Here is a 17565-nt window from a genome sequence, read left to right on the forward strand (position 1 = left end):
GGAGCCTGCTTCTCCTTCTGCCTGTGTCTCTGCCTCTCTCTGTGTGTCTCTCATGAATAAATGAATAAAAAATAAAATCTTTTTAAAAAAAGAAACACTTTCTTGATCTTTCCTTGAATTTCATTACTTGACATCTATGAAGCATACAAGGCAGTAATTATGTAGAAGGCCTCTCAATTTGGGTTTGTCTTATGTTTCTTCATGATTACATCTGGTTATGTATCTCTGGCAGCAATACATGGAAGTGGTTTGCATTCTCAGTGAAACCTATCCGGTTACACATAATTTTTTACATTTCCCATTACTGATTATATTAACTTTGATCACTTGATTAAGGCAGTGTCATAGGTTAGTATTTTAGTCTTTCAGCCTGCTCTACAGAATGCCATAGATTGGGTGGCTTATAAACAATAGACATTTATTTCTCACAGTTCTGGAGACTGAAAAGTCCAAAATCAAGGTGCCAATAGATTTAGTGTTTGATGAGAACTGACTTCCTGGTTCATAGACAGCTGTCTTCTCATTGTATCCTGACATTTTGGAAAGTGTAAGGGAGCTTTCCTGGATCTCTTTTATAGGGCTACTATTCCCATTCATGAGGTCTCCACTCTCATAGACTACTTACCTCCAAAAGCCCCCCTCCAAATACCATCACATTGGGGGTTAGATTTCAACAAGAGTTTGGGGGGTAGGGATACCAGCATTCAGTGTATAGCAGTTGGGTTCCACAGGAAGTAAACTTTGAAATTAGTATGAAAGAAGTTGAATACAGAGTTCTTTTGGGCATACTTGGGCAGAGGAAGATGATGAGCTTCGAGCAGTCCTGACAGGCCACAGCTGGTCTCACAGGGAGTAATGGAGCTGGAACAGGTCTTCAGAGGCAGTTTTCTTCAGCACAGGCAATTTCCAAAGAAAGCTGACCCACTAAGGATCATTTATTGGCATCACTCCTAGCAGCTCTGGGCAGCACATCTCAGAACTCAACACAGTGGTATCTGTCAGATTTCCCTGCTGCAAAGCTCTTTTTTGTTCCCTTTGTAGTTAATAAGTACTTCATAAGAAAATATCTTGAGAACTCAATACTATCTATGGAATTTCTTCTACTCATCATCAAAATTTTTATTGATAGAATGATTGATTGATGTCCATATGAATTCATGATTTCCTCTTTTAATTAAATGGGTTACTTTAATCTGTTACTATCATTAGTTAATTTGATGTTCAAATTATCCTAGATTTTGCCAGTTGGAAGCTTCTCCAACTGGCTTCAGAAGACTTCCTTTCTTATTTTCTGGCACAACAAGATGTTTCAGGCTCATATTGTATTTTCCCTTTCCCCAGCCCTGAAATCAACCATTTCTCTGAGGAGCCCTGCTTCCTTTTAGTATAAAGTAATATTTAGAAATCATGATCTGGTTCCTGTGTGTGCTCACTGCTATTTTACCTCCTGTCAGGGTTTCCCAATCGAATCTAGGTTTATCTCACTTACTGTTTCTCCTTCTATGATGAACCCCACCCTGACCCGTGACCTTAATAGTATTTCTCATCTCTGAGATTCTTAAAAATTTATACCCAAATAGACTTGGATGAGTATGGTGTAGGACAGATAATAGCATCACTCTTAAACTGACACCTCGTGAATCTTCTCAACATGCCAACTGTGTGTTTTCTGTCTGTGTTAGCTTTCTATTGCTGCTGTAACAAGTGACTATAATCTTAGTGGCTTGAAACAACAGAAATGTATTATTTTGACATTATGCATAATAATAATGACTGATCAAGGTGTAATGATACTCTGACCAAGCTCCTTATACTTAGTCTCTTCCCTCAGGAGGGAAGAGGAGTCATGAAATTTAAACACCAGGCCTGGGATCTGGAAAGGTCTTGGAAGGATACAGGGTTCATTGAATGGGAGGTGAAGATAGGAATCCATCCCTCTCTCCAAATTGTGTGCCATGAATGGAATTCAACTATGGCAATATATTAATTTATTTTTATTTATTTGTTTGTTTTTAAAGATTTTATTTATTTATTTGAGAGAGAGAATACAAGTAGGGGGAGGGGCAGAGGAAAAGGGAACAGCAGACTCCCCACTAAGCAGGGAACCTGACATGGGGCTCGATCCCAGCACCCCAGGATCATGACCTGAACAGAAGGCAGACACCCAACCAACTGAGCCATCCAGAGGTCCCCAATTTTTTTCATTTAAAATGTTAGGGAATTATTTCCATAAAGAGTGAACTTGGAGGTAAAAGGAAGTATAATTAGTCTTATCAGATACTAAAATTTTAGTAAAAGTGGATTTATCATACTCTTGCTGTTTACTGTTAGCTGAGACCAGTTCCCTTGAATGAATGGCCAAATGGTTATTTTTATTGAGTATAATGTGGAGATGTTTGGCCACCAGGAACTGCTGGGGAGGCAGGCCCAGATGAGGTCCCAAAGCAGGATCCTCTGGTGAATTTGCAGCATGAAACTTCAGAGCATATGCCCTGAGTTAGGGCTTAAACTTTGTAGTTCAAGAGTAATGACAGATATTTTCAACAAAATTTCCTCATTGAGCCATTTTCCAAAGGCTGGGACTTTGGTATCATCATGGAAGGCCAACTTGTACAACTTTAGTCCACAAATAAAGAGATACTTGAAAATTACCTTTATTTTAAAAATTTTAAGCCAATCAGTGGGCAACAAGTTGCCAGAGGAAATGAGAGAATATTGGAATATCTTGCAACATGGGGAGATGTGAAGATGAAGAATCGCCTTATTCCACAGGCATCTCTAGGCAGGGTTCCATTGCCTGGGATATGGTTCCTTTACATCCTTGTATTTAAATAGGCCTTCTTCATGGTCACTGATGTAGTTAATTTCTGTCATTGTCATGAAAATCAGGCTTGAGTACAATTCTCTTTATGATGCTTTTAAATGTAAGCAGTGATTAACTCATGATGTAAATATAAACATCTATAGTAAACAGATGCACACCCATAGCTAAATGTACACCTAAACTAACAAAATGCAACATGCATGTCATTCTTTTTGCCCACCCCTCAAGTTCTATCTTTGTTGTTATGTCTTTAGTAAAGTCCTTCTTGACTCCACCATCGAGCCACTGCTCTAAATCTGTTACCCTCATGTGGCATTAGTCTTCTTGCTTGAATTTCAGTCTAAACTTGATGCTTGATTATAAACTCACTGCGTGCAGAAAGTATATCATATACATCTCGTATACTGCCTTTGTAACTTCCAGGTGGAGTGATATTACTTTGCTCATAGCAATTTATAAATGTCTGTTTAAATAAATGTCTATTGAGTATGTATTGCTGATATCTACCTGCAGACTAATAACAAATGGACTGTATCTCATTGCCTAAGATACTTCTATGCTGATTTTTGCCCTATCAGCAATTGGTTTAACCTCTGGCAATGCAAGCTCATTTAATACTTGCTGTTATGAATATGAATACTTGCATATATTTGCATTCCAAAGATGGAAAAATATTTTTGTTAGATTACCAATGATTTTTCCTTATTCCCCTCAGCATTGCCACTAAATTATTAATAAGAATTGATTGTTTCAGTGATAATTTCTTCGGAGGTCTATTTTGCTTAGAAGACACTTGGCTAAACTTTTGATCCTATCCTTGTTGGCTAATGACACTGCTTTTTTTTTTTTTAATTTTTATTTATTTATGATAGTCACAGAGAGAGAGAGAGGCAGAGACACAGGCAGAGGGAGAAGCAGGCTCCATGCACCGGGAGCCCGACGTGGGATTCGATCCCGGGTCTCCAGGATCGCGCCCTGAGCCAAAGGCAGGCGCCAAGCCGCTGCGCCACCCAGGGATCCCTAATGACACTGCTTTTTAAGCCAGTTGCTATTATTTTAACTAAATGAGTATTCCTCATAAGACTCACAGGCCTCAGTCTGCTTACATGATGGATACAACTCAAACAAATGGAGCTTTGACTCCATACTATTACCATTTACTGGGGAAATTCAATTCTTGTAAAAGAGAATTTCTTATGGCATGCTTCCTGAGGCTGATTGAGGACAAGAAGGAGGTAGGCACCAAAGCTGCCAGCTGTCATGCATCCAGTCAGTGATCCCCACTTTGGAAAGTGTGTTTCCTTCCCCCTCCAAACCTGTATTGGAATTCTACAGCCCAGCTTGAGGGTGGCAAAACTCTAAGAAAGGTGGAATCATCCTTTGTCCATTGTGAATGTTACTAACAGTTGGAGTGAAAGGAGACAAAAAACTGATACACAATTTGGTTTATAATCGTGAAGTCCATCTAAGTACAATAAATTAGTCATTGTGACATCAACAGCCTAGCTCTCTCCTTGGCAACACCAGACCCTGGAGGATTTAAACCTCAATGTATTGGTAGAACAACAGAGCCTCATTTAAACTCTTACCAGGGAAGGACTAGAAATTGCTCTAGAAACAATTGTGACATAGATAAACTCTGTGCTTCAAATAGTCACATTTTTGTACCATCTTTCATGAGCAAGTTTCTCCTGTGTTTAACGTCCAGTTCTTTTCCAGCTATGAAACCAGCTTTTAGGAAAGCATGGTAAGCAGGTTTCATTCCCCAGAGAAGTTAATTTAAGCAGACTTCTCTGGGATATAAACATTTTAGCATTATCTCTAATTTGTTCTCTATTGGAAGGATTTTCATGATCCTTCATGCTTTTCATGAAAAGCAAAGTGGGAATATTTGGGGATGTCAAGAGGCCTTCCTACTCATCCTGATTGCTCTGCTACAGTCTTCACATAGCAGCCAGTGTGATTTTTTAAGAATAACTTAAGGCAGACCATGTGTCTTTTCTAGTGATTTCTTTTCTCAGTCAGAATAAATTCCAGAGTCCTGACAGCAGCCTAGAAAGCCGTACTTGATCTCCTGGCTCTCTCTCACCCTGTCTCCTATAGCTCTCTCCAATGGTCCCTCTGCTCCAGACATAGCAGCCTCCTCAAGCACACTAAGTATCATCTTCCTCAGGACCTTTGCACTTATTGCAATGCTTTTCTCCAGATATTTGCATGGCTCATTTCTTCACTTCTTTTACATCTCTGCCCAAATGTCACCTTACTGGAGAGTCTTACCTACTCAATATCTCCAAATCAGCAACCCCACCTCATTATTCTCTGTCCCTATAAGCTGCTTTATTTACTTTTTCATGGTATTTACTTCCATTTATATAGTATATATTTATTTGTTTATCGTCTTTTTATCTCCACTAAATTGTATGCTTCATGAACCTGTCTATGTTGACATCACTGTATTCTCAGTATTTAGAGCAGTGCCTGGCAGTTAAATGGTGCTTGGTTAATACTTGCTGAATCAATCTCCGAATCATGCCATGTCAGCAGCCACCTTCTTAACTACCCACGTGGTCATGCTCAGAAATAAGAAAAAAATAGGTTTAATGAGTTTTGCTTGCTCCTGTGACCATCAGACACCATTTAATAATGAGAATTATAATAATTTGTTCAGCTCATGCCATGCCCTTCACACACATTATAATTTAAACTCATCCTTTATAAGGCTAGTTTACAGATAGAGAATAGACTGGGAGGCTGATTAGTTCTCCCAGGCATGAATGCTAGGCCACACAGACCTGGGTTCAAATCACTATTCTGCAACTGATAGCCAGTTACTTGTGTTCTCTAAGCCCCAGGATCCCTTGATATTACACAGACATAAGTGTCAGAGCTGATGCAGACTATTCGTACAATACCTTACACATTGCAGAGTCAGAGTTGAGAGTATACCACAGAAACATTTCCAGGTTTTATAAGCAATGGAAGTGTAGTGAAAGGAATTGGTTACATACTGGTGAGAGAACAACTAGGAAGCCACAGTGAGGCCACTCATGAATTGGTAATGGCAGAAAATTGCCACAACACCTGGAGCTGCAGGCACATGATAGAGGAGGAGGTCTTACCAGAACCCAGAAGTAACCCTGAGAGCTGGATCCATGGCAGGGACTGTCCAGCTCCCAGTGGAGCTGAGAGCCTTGGAGGAGATTCAGTGTCTCCAGAAGCAGAGAGAGGGGGAGGGGAGAAAGACCCAGGCTTTTACCCCGTCTGGCTCCAAAGCCTCTCGTTGATCAAACCTACCCAGAAGTCAGAGGGCAAAGGAACCTGGGAATAGGGTTTTCTGTAAATCCAGGATAAGGGTTCTTGGAGGTAAGGACATTGGATCTGAGAACAACCAGGCGGCTGACAGGCACAGTAGATAAGCACAAACAGTAGTTGTTTTTCCCAAGTGGACAACCTGGAGCTCAAATCCAAATTCTCTGATTTCTATTTCTCCTGTTCCTTAGAAATTGGATCAGCATATAGTATAACATCCAGTGCTCATCACATCACGTACCCTTTATACTATGTTTAAAAATTGAATTTAAATTTTTAAAAAAAGCCTACCAACTTAAAAAAAAGAAATTGGATCACAATATGAACAAATCTACAGTGTAGTATTATGTTCTATAACCAACTTCATCTAAGTCATAGAGATTTTCTGTTCATGATTTTTTTCTTAAAAACTAAAAATATTCTATCTTCTCTCAAATGAGGCAACACATATATGTGGCTAAGGGAATTTCCAGGAAACTAGCTTCATTGAGTAAGTCTGCATAGCAGTTAATCATACTAGACCTGATTTTTGGAGCAGACCCCTTAGAGAACAGCATGCTCATCAAGCCTTGCAGCTTAGTCATGGCTTTTAGGGTTCGAGGGGGTGATGTTTCACTTGTGGCTGTATGCCCAACAACTGAAAGAGCACCCAGCACCTAGTAGGCACTCAAAAGCTCATGGGTAAAGAATGAACCGAGCCTAGGGTTAGCTTTGGCTCTACCCCTGTCACTCAGAACCAGCATCTCACACCTGACTAAGCTTCTATTGCTTCCTCTTGCTTCTACCCAAAACTGTCCACTTATCCTCCCTTTTAGATCTTTATCCAGAGCCAGTCATTATAACTCTGAGACACCATCATGTCTCACCTGAGTACCTCAGCAGCCCTCTGCCTGGTTTTCCTCCATGCTTGTCCCTTCCAAACCATTCTCCAATCCTGCCACCAAAGTTATTTTTCTAAAGTACGGATCTCATGAGCCCACTTAAAAGTTTCTCAATAGCCCCTGCCCCATTGCCTGCCTGTCCTGGGACACAGCCTAATGCCTTTGCACAGCATCAAAGGTTCCTTTTGTTCTTACCCTGCCCAAGACAACTGCTTCTACTGCCATAGGAATTCCTTCATTCCATTCCCTTATGCTCCAAGCTTTCCTTATTCCCTCTGCTGGGAAGGCTCCTCCCTACCTTGGCCATCTTTAAGATTATATCCCAAAGCCACCTTCTATGAGGGATCCGCTCTCACTCCCACAGCACTTTTAGCCCTTTCCACCTCTGGGTTTCCAATGCACCCAACAGCTATGATGATTATGTTTCAGAAGTCCTGCTACACCTTGTTCCTCACAGCTAATCATCCCAGCTACAGCTTGGCGTACTGTAGGCACATTTACAATAAGTGTCAATAAGTGTCAATTTTGTTGTAGGAGCTCTACAGTCTTATTTCATAGTTGGGGAAATTCTTATATCTTAAAGCATTGAGGTTTTCTCTGATTTTTTTCCTCATGTCCTTTTCCTTTTCTCTATGTTGCTGGCAGCACCCTGGGCCAAGCTCTGGTCTTCTTATGTCCGGATTATTGCCTTACTTGGCCATCTAAGGTGCTTCTTCTTAATGCTGATGACCGGTCTGCATCAAGAAGTAGCTTTATTAGTTTTTTTTTTAGTCACTCAAACAGCCTGGTACAGTGCTAGCTATTTCACAAAATTTCACCTTACTCTGAAAAAAGATTTTAAAAGACGTAGGAAATATTGAAATAAAGGTGAAATAAAACTAAGATAGACAAGACTCCTTAAAGAGTATATCTTATCTTTAATTTACCAAACATTTATTGAGCACCTATGTTCCAAGCATCTTGCATGTCATTTAGTATGCAACATTGAACACAACTCAGTCTCTGTCCTCAAGGAGCTTTCCTTTCCTTCCCCTGTTTGCTGGAGCCACAAAATAAACATTGCCAGGAAGCTTTCTTCCCTTAGAAAAACTCTGAAAATATATGTATAAACTCTCCTACTGGCAATATATGAAATAGGGCAAATTCCTGAGGTCCTTGATGAAATGATTTGCTTTTGAACATTTGTGTTTTTCTCCTCTAGGTTGTTACCATCCAAGATTCCTGTGCCTATTTTGATTGTTTCTTTTTCCGTGGTGGTGTTTTTTATAGTTGGTACCTGATGTTTCAAAAGTTATGCAGGGACTTATTGCATCCTGGTCCCCCATACACTTCCATTCCATCCCAAGGCTGTTAAAAACAAGGTTTGCTTCCCTCTGCAAGACTACTATACTCTTGCTTCCAGCTCTACCACATGCCCCATGTTGCCACAGCAACACTTCCAGGGCCCATTTGGAAATAGATTGATTATTTTGAGCATGAGAGGTGTGTCCTGGGAAAAACAAATGAATCAAATGGAAAAAGGAATTAACATCATGAAATTTACCTTCCCAGCTGGAGACATGATATATTCATGAGTTCCCTAGAGATGATCCTCTTCTAAGAATTCACTATTAAAGAAAGTCTGCAGTTAGGTGGAGTCAGAGCTCAGCTTAAAATGTATTTATATGTGAATGAAAAACACCCTTTGAAGGAAAAGGTTTCGAACTAGAAATTTTCATTTCTTGTGAAGGATGCTTGGAATCGACAACTGGCTTGCTACAGGAATCTCATTCCAGAGCTTCTAAAGTTTCCGTGATGTTCTTAATGGAATTTGTCATCTGCAAAAGCTCAATTCAGTCCCACTGACATTTACTGTGCAGCTATTTGGTGCATGGCATTGTGACATTCTATGGTGCTATAAAGACAAGTAAGACAATATTTTTATTTCAGTTTAATAAGGAAAATAGATATCTAAGTGAATAAGAAGTAACAGTTTTGTTTGGGGTTTTTGGGTGATTAATTATGACTTGAACAACCTGAAGTGTTTTGCTACTTACCTTTACTAAGTCTAGTGCAGATGGAGCACAACAATGGTCACTTGACTTATAGATGGCATGCCCAAGAAATGAGAAAAATAGGGGTATCTTGAGGTACAAGCTTCTTCATTTTAGAGCACCAAGGGAAAGCAACTGGCAGGCATGTCTTCTTCAGTTACAAGCATCTACTCCTCCTCCTTGCTGGATCTGTTCTTCCAGGTTCTAGGTATGAACAAAATGAAGTCAGAATAATTCTATTAGCAACGATATTCAACCATATTGACCAAATTATATGCTGATTAGTGGCCCTTCTGGACTATCTAGGAACCTAATTACCACATAGGACATTCTTTTGTCCTTTTTTTTTTTTTTGGACATTGTGTTTTGAATATAAAAATATTTCAGGCCATCAACTTACTAAAAAAATGAATTTTTATTTTTATTTTTTTAAGATTTTATTTGTTTATTCATGAGAAAAAATATTTCTCTTTCAAAGAGAGAGAGAGGCAGAGACACGGGCAGAGGGAGAAGCAGGCTCCATGCATGGAGCCCGATGTGGGACTCGATCCCGGGACTCCAGGATCACGCCCTGGGCCAAAGGCAGGCGCTAAACTGCTGGGCCACCCAGGGATCCCCATAAAAAATGAATTTTTAAAATGCAACATGTTTCTCTGTGGAGTTTAATCTAAGCAGCACTTGGCATGAAGAGAGTTTTCTGATCTGTGTGATGAATAGTTGAGAGCTTTCTCCAAGGGCACATAGGGCTGTGTCTGAGCTGCAAGTGGATTTCTCTTGTCTATCATGTAAATAACACAAATATGATGAATCCGTTCAAAAAGCTCAGGCCTGACAAGCAAATGTTAGTAAAAAATAAAATCTCAAGGAACTGAGTATGTTCACCCACTTCCTCCTGGTTCCAGGATGGAGGTGTACATCCACCTGTAGGTACATCTCTCTGTATTCACCCATGTATGAGTAAGGAGAGGGCAAGACTAAAGAACACAAGGCTGTTTGAATGTAGGCATATGGTTCAAGTGAATCTGCCTTACAAATAGTCTTTCTATGGCCTCAAAACTAATTTACAAATGAAAACAAGCATTTAAACCAAGAGCATGTGTTACTTTCTAGATGAGTTGGGAAGATGGCACCAATTTTAGATAAGTGTGAAAGAATGCAATTGGTAATTATATATTTTCATGGTTGGTAGTCCAATTTCAAAGAGTATGTTATTAGAAACAAAATAAGAATCCTTTCTGAGATACTATATTTCCTGCTTCTATTTTTCTTGCTCAGATTTTTTAGCACAAAAGTCACACAATTTGGTGGGGGGATAACTATCTGGGCATTCCACACTTTCAACAAATGTGTGCATGGTGATCACCTGTGTAAGGCTGAGGTTCACATCTAGATTTAGCCAAGGATAGTTGATGGGCAGTCATGGATATTGATGGATGGGTGTTCCAGAGTGTAGCTTGATTGTGGTCTCTTAAACATGCTACCTCCTGGGGGTGAAAAGGGCTATTTAGTGAAATGAAATACTACTCTGTCACAACTCCCTCACTCACAACTCAATCATAGGAAATTCTTCCCCAGAGCTGTCATTGAAATCATTACATTCAGAATTAAACATGGTGTATAGAGCAGCCGACAAGACCCTGCAGTACTATTGACATGTCAAGTCTCCCATTAATAATCAGCTTTTCTATACAGTGAATATGAAAAGGTCTGTGAATCTGGGTTCTTTTTCTTCCCTTTGGAATGAATGTGCTCACTACCTGTTCCTGATTTGCTTCCATGTGCTGGTGTGGTGCTGCATGGCCTGACCATATTAGCAGTGTTGTTTCCCCTTCTCCCTTCTCCCTTCTCCCTTCAGTCACTGACGCCACTTTAGAAACATTCCTAACTCAAATTCATTGTAGCCCACGCCCCTCTATGCAAGATTCCCCTGTGGGTCTTCTTTCTCACTACTGATTATTAAGCCCCTAGATCCATGCTTTGTTTCACGCATCTCCTATCCACCAATGTATATCCTCTCACTGTCCTTCGGCCTCCTATCCCTTTAGATGTTCCAGCTTTATTCTTCTCTTTTCTTCATCTTTGTTTTAGAATACTTGTATTGTTTATTTATTGTTAATACTTGTATTGTTATTTTAGAATACTTTTCAGTTTAGGGGCAGCTGGATGGCTCAGTCAGTTGTGCATCGATTTCAGCCCAGGTCATGACCATTGGGTTATGAGATTGAGCCCCCTGTTGGACTCCACATGCAGCAGGGTATTTGCTTAAGATTTTCTCTCTTTCCCATTGCCCTTCCCCCTGCTTGTGCACTCACTATGTCTCTGTCTCTGTCTCTCTCAAAAAGAAGAATACTTTTTGGTTTAAAGAAAAATTACGAGGATAGTACAGAGAGTTCTTGTAAACCCTGCCTCTAAGTGTACTTGGCTAGCACAGTTGGTTAAGCATCAGACCCTTGGTTTTGGCTCAGGTCATGACCCCTAGGTCCTGGGATCAAGCCCCACTTTGGCTTCACACTCAGCAGGGAGTCTGCTTGAGGGTTCTCTCTCTCTCTCCCTCTGCCTCTCTCCTTGCTTGTGTATGCACTCTCTCCATCTAAAATAAATAAATATATCTTAAAAATAAGCAAGTAAGCCTGCATCTAGTTTTCTTCAGTATTAACATCATACATTAATATGGTATATTTGTCATAAATGATGAACAATATTGATACATTTTAAGCACTCTCCCCCTTAGTTCCATGTAGGCAGCATGATGCAGAGAAAGGAGAAGGTGTGTCACAGTGCAGAGATCTTGGTTCAAGCCCTGTCTCTACCTCCGTCTAGTTATATGGATGTCTTCCATGTAACAACTTCAAGGAGCCTCCATTTCCCATCTGCAAAAACTCCCTCACAGGAAAGGACCCCAGGAAATAAACCTTCATTCCTGTCACTTTATTTACAGCTCTAGCTATATGAACTGGATTGGCAACTCTAAACCTTGTACAGTAATAAAATTGAACATTTTAGCTATGTCTAGTGAAATCGATAAAAAATTACAACAAGCTTCCTATATCTTCAACACTGTCTAAGACTGTGAGGAATTTAACTAAGAGGTGTTAAGGAAACCAAATGTTGACCTAATAGTCGTACAGAGGCTTGTTATTAGTTTAGTGACATATTTCTCTTTGGAAGGAAAAACTAGGTGATAATATTTTCTTCTTAGGTCCCAGTCTTAGACGCCGAGTGTCTATAATAAATCACTCCTTAAATAAATAAAATGTAAAATTCTGTAAGGCACAGGTTGGCAACCATTTACTGTAAGGGCCAGATAGTAAATTTTTTAGGCACTGCAGACCATATGGTCCCTGTCACAGCTACTCTACTCTGCTGTTGCAGCACAATAATACTAGAATGGATGAGTGTGTGCCAGTCAAACTTTATTTACACAAACAGGCAGTAAGCTACCTTTGACCTATAGATCATCACTTGTAAATTCCTGATTAAGGCATGAATGAATGAAGTCACCATAAATGATTCAGAAAATCACAAGTTATGAGTGAGGAACAGGTTTCAGGTGATTCTTACATGATGATTCTGGAATTATTAAGGTTTTTTGCTTAGTAATGAATGATATCATGTTTTTTATTGATTGTGGGAGTGGGCTGTAGGCATCTTTTTGACAGAAAAATTAGCTCAAAATATTTGACAAAGGAATGAAGCAGATTTGGGTTCTATAGGTTGACTGTCAGTGAACACATCTTAGCTCCTGCTCTTAGAGCAGAGAAAGGATCCCTTGGAGGAATCAGAAAGCCTGAGACAATGGGGAAATATTATAACAATAACTGCCATTTATTGACCTGTCTTCCCCATCACCAACTCTGACCACTATTATCCCATTTTACAGAATATATGAGAGAGGACAGGTAAGTACAATGAACACACAGTCAGGGTCTAAGCCAGCTGAATTGCTCTCCCCTTGACCACAACACTTCCATCCACAAGTTCTGAGACACTCACATTTCTTCAGATTTAGAACCAGACTGGTGGCCATGGGGGTGGGGAATAACCTCTCCTTCCTTTTGGCTTCCTTCTGGCTGTACTTTCCAGTAGTTATTATGTTTATACACAAACAATAAATGGCTCCTGAGTTAACCCCTATCATGCACCAAGTGTAAAGTTTTCTTTCTTTCTTTCTCTTTCTTTCTTTCTTTCTTTCTTTCTTTCTTTTTCTTTCTTTCTTTCTCTTTCTTTCTTTCTTTCTTTCTTTCTTTCTTTCTTTCTTCTTTCTTTCTTTCCTTTCTTTTTCTTTCTTTCTTTCTTTCTTTCTTTCTTTCTTTCTTTCTTTCTCCTTTCTTTTTTTTTAAGATTTTATTTATTTATTCATGAGAGACACAGAGAAAGAGAAGCAGAGACACAGACAGAGGGAGAAGCAAAGCAGGCTCTATGCAGGGAGCCTGATGCGGGACTCGATCCTGGGACTCCAGGATCACGCCCCAGGCCGAAGGCAGGCGCTAAACTGCTGAGCCACCCAGGGATCCCCAAGTGTGAAGTGTTCAATATATTATAAGATCTATTTTCTTTTCATTTCCAGAACTGAGAGACAAGGAAATGGAAGCTCAAACAATTAAATAGTTTGTGCAAAGTTACACTTATGGTGAACTGTGGAGTCAAAATTTGAACATAGTTCTCACCAACTCCAAAGCATTTTCCACACATACAACTGCCTTAAGGCTTAGTGGTTAAATTGTCAGGCTCCATAGCCAGACTGATTGGGTTCAGATCTCAACCTTACTACTTACTGGTTGCATCACTTTGGACAAATTGCTTAATGGCCATGTGAATTAGTTTCTTGATTTGTTAAATTTAGGAGAATGATAATAATTTCCCTCTCATAGTTTAATATAAGGAATAAAGCAGTAACAGGCAGATAATAAACAGCATAAATATTGGTTTGTTCCACAGACTACAAGCTCTAGGAGCACAGAAGTCTGTTGTGCTCACTGTTGTATTCCTAGCACTTAGAATAATGTCTGGCACATAGTAGGCAATATTGTTGCACGAATGAAAATGTTCAAACAAACTAGTTTTTAGATTAGGTTGTGACTGCATTCAAAGTCAGAATGAATAAACATGGCTCTACTTCTTCTTTCCTTTCTTATGACATATCATGAGTTTTATAGGTAAAAAAAAAATTTAAGATTTATTTATTTATTTATTTATTTATTTATTTATTCATGAGGGACACAGAGAGAGAGGCAGATACATAGGCACAGGGAGAAACAGACCCCATGCAGGGAGCCTGATGCAGAACTCAATCCCAGGACCCCAGGATCATGACCTGAGCCAAAAGCAGATGTTCAACCACTGAGCCACGCAGGTGTCCCTGATAGGTAAAATTTAATATAAGTCTTTAAAATCATAATAACACACATAACTTCAGAGATACTCTCCCACTTCATTGCTGCTTCTAAAGGAGAATTCTTATGTAATGCATTTTAAAATCCCTTGTATCCTTTTTTTAAAAAAATCTAAGTCTATCATTATCACATAGATTTTTACCTCTGAAAATTTATTTTTACTAAGCTTGTATTGTACTTAAAACTGTGTATTCTAAACCCAAGCCAGTATTTAGTGGCAACAGCTGCTGGGAACCCCTGTAATGAATGAAAAACGATCCCATTTAGCTGTTGAGATTGTGTTTGATGTCTACACTTTAGTAGTGATGGAGGCTCCAGAGAACAACAATGCCTCCAGAGAAAAAGGCAGCCTCATCTCCTAGTTTGAACAAGCACAAAGAGGAGCATACACAGGAAATATAAAGATGGAGGTGCCTTTGGAACAAACAGCTCTTGCAGGATTCATGTGCAGGATTCACAGAGACTAAGCTCCATGTATTCTCAAGAATACCACCTAAACACTGTTGCACCTTGGCAGCAAACCATTTTTAAGACTTTATTGGATTTATGATAATATTCACCCTGAGTGGTGACTAACTGATACTCCTAACACATAGCAAAGCACTGGGGTTCTAATCTTTCTCCCTGGCTTGCACTATGTAAATTATTATTTTCATTAAGATTAAGCATCTCACAAAATCACACAGCAGTTAACTTATGCAACCACTTCCTTAGAATGCTCTGTCCTTGAAAATTTGCCTACCAAAGAATCCTTTAAGTCCTCACAGCACACACTATGTAATTGGAGTCCCAAATGAAGCATTGTTTGTGTTAGTTTTAATGTAGAATCCTTTACATGCTTTCTACAAAACAGTTAAAGTGAATAAGTTTTTCCCTTAAAGTTTCTTCTGCTTATAGTCAAAATAATTTGCAGATGTATTAGCCTTATTTGCATTTTTCTTCAACTCAAGAAGAATGAAATGTTCTAACGCAGTTTGGAAAAGTTAGTAAATAAAAGATCTACTCTACTTTAAAATATCTATGTATTTGATTATTCTGTAAACTAAACTATAAACTGTAAGCTAAAAAATTAAGGAATGCTATAAAGATGAGGGTACCTGGGTGGTTTAATTGATTGAGTATCTGAATCTTGATTTCAGCTCAGGTTGTGATCTCAGAGTCCTGGGATTGAGCCCCACTCAGCAGAGAGTCTGTTTGGGATTCTCTGTCTACTTCTCCCTTTGTCCCTCTCTTGTTCTTGTGCTCTCTGTCTAATAAATAAACAAATAAATCTTAATAAGAAAAGAATGCCATGAATTTGACTAGATAGATAGATAGATAGATAGATAGATAGATGACTATTTTTCAGTAACCCGTTGGTAAAATTTAGGTTTGAGGCTAACACCATGAATTAATAATTTTGTCTAAAGTGACTACAATAAAGATAAATGAAATGTATCCTGAGATAGCTTATACAAAAGTGTGCTATACTGGAAATATGGTACAATTCCCTATTGCTTAATCTTCTATTGAAGTAACAGCTAAAATTTATTATGCATGAAAAATTATGGGCAAAGTATCTCACATGTGTTATTTTATTTCATCTTCAGGTAATATTACTATCTTCATTCACAAATCAAGAAAAAAAAGGAAATAGGGATTTGTAAAAGTCAAGTAATTTGCCAGAAGTGGCCAGAGTAAGGGAAGGGCCTGAATTCTTGCCCAGAACATGAGCCTAAATCCCTAATGAAACTGGCAATAAACATGTGTTTCAACCGAATATGAAAATAGTCATACACAACCTATAAATATAATCCTATTATAGGTAACATAACAAATTGTATTCAGAATAAGCAAAAAAAGAAATTTGCCTACCCCCCCCCCCCAAAAAAAGAGCAATTCTAACTTTTTTTAGGGCAGAATTTCAGGGAGTGATAACTTCACAGCACTCCGTAAGCTTTATTTTGTTTTTGCACCTCAGATTATGATTTCTACATCTTATTTGAATTCATTAACCAACGAACAAACATTCCTTAAGTAAGGTTATTCTTTTTTTAAAAAAAATCTAGACATGACAAATCTGAGCTTCAAAGAAGAAGATCAACTAACATGTCACATAGCACTGTAGCAGAAATGAAATTCAAACCCAAGTCTTATGATTTCGAGTATACTTAATTATTTTAACCTTCAGCTATAAGATGACAGAGTGAGAACAAAAATGGTTTGTGAAATCGACTCAACACTTCTTTCTACTCACAGGTCGCTACCCTCAGGAGAACAAGGGAACCTACATTCCAGTTCCTATCGTCCCGGAGCTTCAGAGAGGCAAGTGGGGTGCTAAAGTTATCATGAGAGAGAACAGATCTGTTCGGCTGTCCATCCAGTCTTCTCCAGAGTGTATTGTTGGGAAATTCCGCATGTATGTTGCTGTCTGGACCCCCTATGGCATACTCCGTACCAGCCGAAACCCAGAAACGGACACGTACATTCTCTTCAATCCTTGGTGTGAAGGTAAGGAGCAAGCATTTTTCTCATTTAAAAAAAAAATAGTTCATATTTTCCCAATGCATCTCTTTTTGGAGGGATAGCAGAATTATTCTAGAAGATATGTCTCTTTCTTGTATACACTGCTTCCCATAGTTGAGAGACAGAAAAAAAATTGAAATTCATCCTTAATGTATCTGAGGACAAGGCTGTGTATATGAAGTTAATGCTGCTACACATTCATTCCAGGAAATAATTGAAGAATGCCTGAAGTTGCACAATTAGTTAACTGTGAGGCTATGTGTTGATGGTGTCACTTCTGTGTATGCTATTACTCTGTAAACAAAATAGGCTTTCAAGACTATTAGGACCTATAATCTGGCTTCAGAAAAATAGGATAAAGTTGATCCTTTCCATAGTAAAACTAACTTCTCTATCTCCCTAATTTAAGAATAGAAAGCCTGAATGTTGAAAGAGTCCTATATATTTGTGTATATGCAGAGTGTTCGGTGCAAATTTTAGAAGCCATAACTCTGGATGCATAAACATGTAACTTTAGTTTAATATAATACAATTTAATCTCTACTGCTATTCTGAGTTTTTCTTTCTGTCTGTTATAGGAGCTTAATCTAGTTATAGTCAAATAAAATAGGTCAAGTCCT

At 38.8% G+C, this 17565-nt stretch overlaps 1 protein-coding gene across 3 annotated transcripts in view; it reads left to right on the forward strand.

Moving 5' to 3' along the window:
* F13A1 (coagulation factor XIII A chain) overlaps positions 1-17565 on the forward strand; it is a 407954-nt gene that overhangs the window by 279477 nt on the left and 110912 nt on the right. For all 3 annotated transcript variants that reach the window (XM_072729187.1, XM_025987488.2, XM_072729186.1), the window contains one exon: positions 16679-16930. In XM_072729187.1, the coding sequence (XP_072585288.1) occupies positions 16679-16930 (252 nt within the window). The remainder of the gene's footprint in view (positions 1-16678; positions 16931-17565) is intronic.

This window comes from Vulpes vulpes, chromosome 12, assembly GCF_048418805.1.
Source record: "Vulpes vulpes isolate BD-2025 chromosome 12, VulVul3, whole genome shotgun sequence".
Lineage (NCBI taxonomy): Eukaryota > Metazoa > Chordata > Mammalia > Carnivora > Canidae > Vulpes > Vulpes vulpes.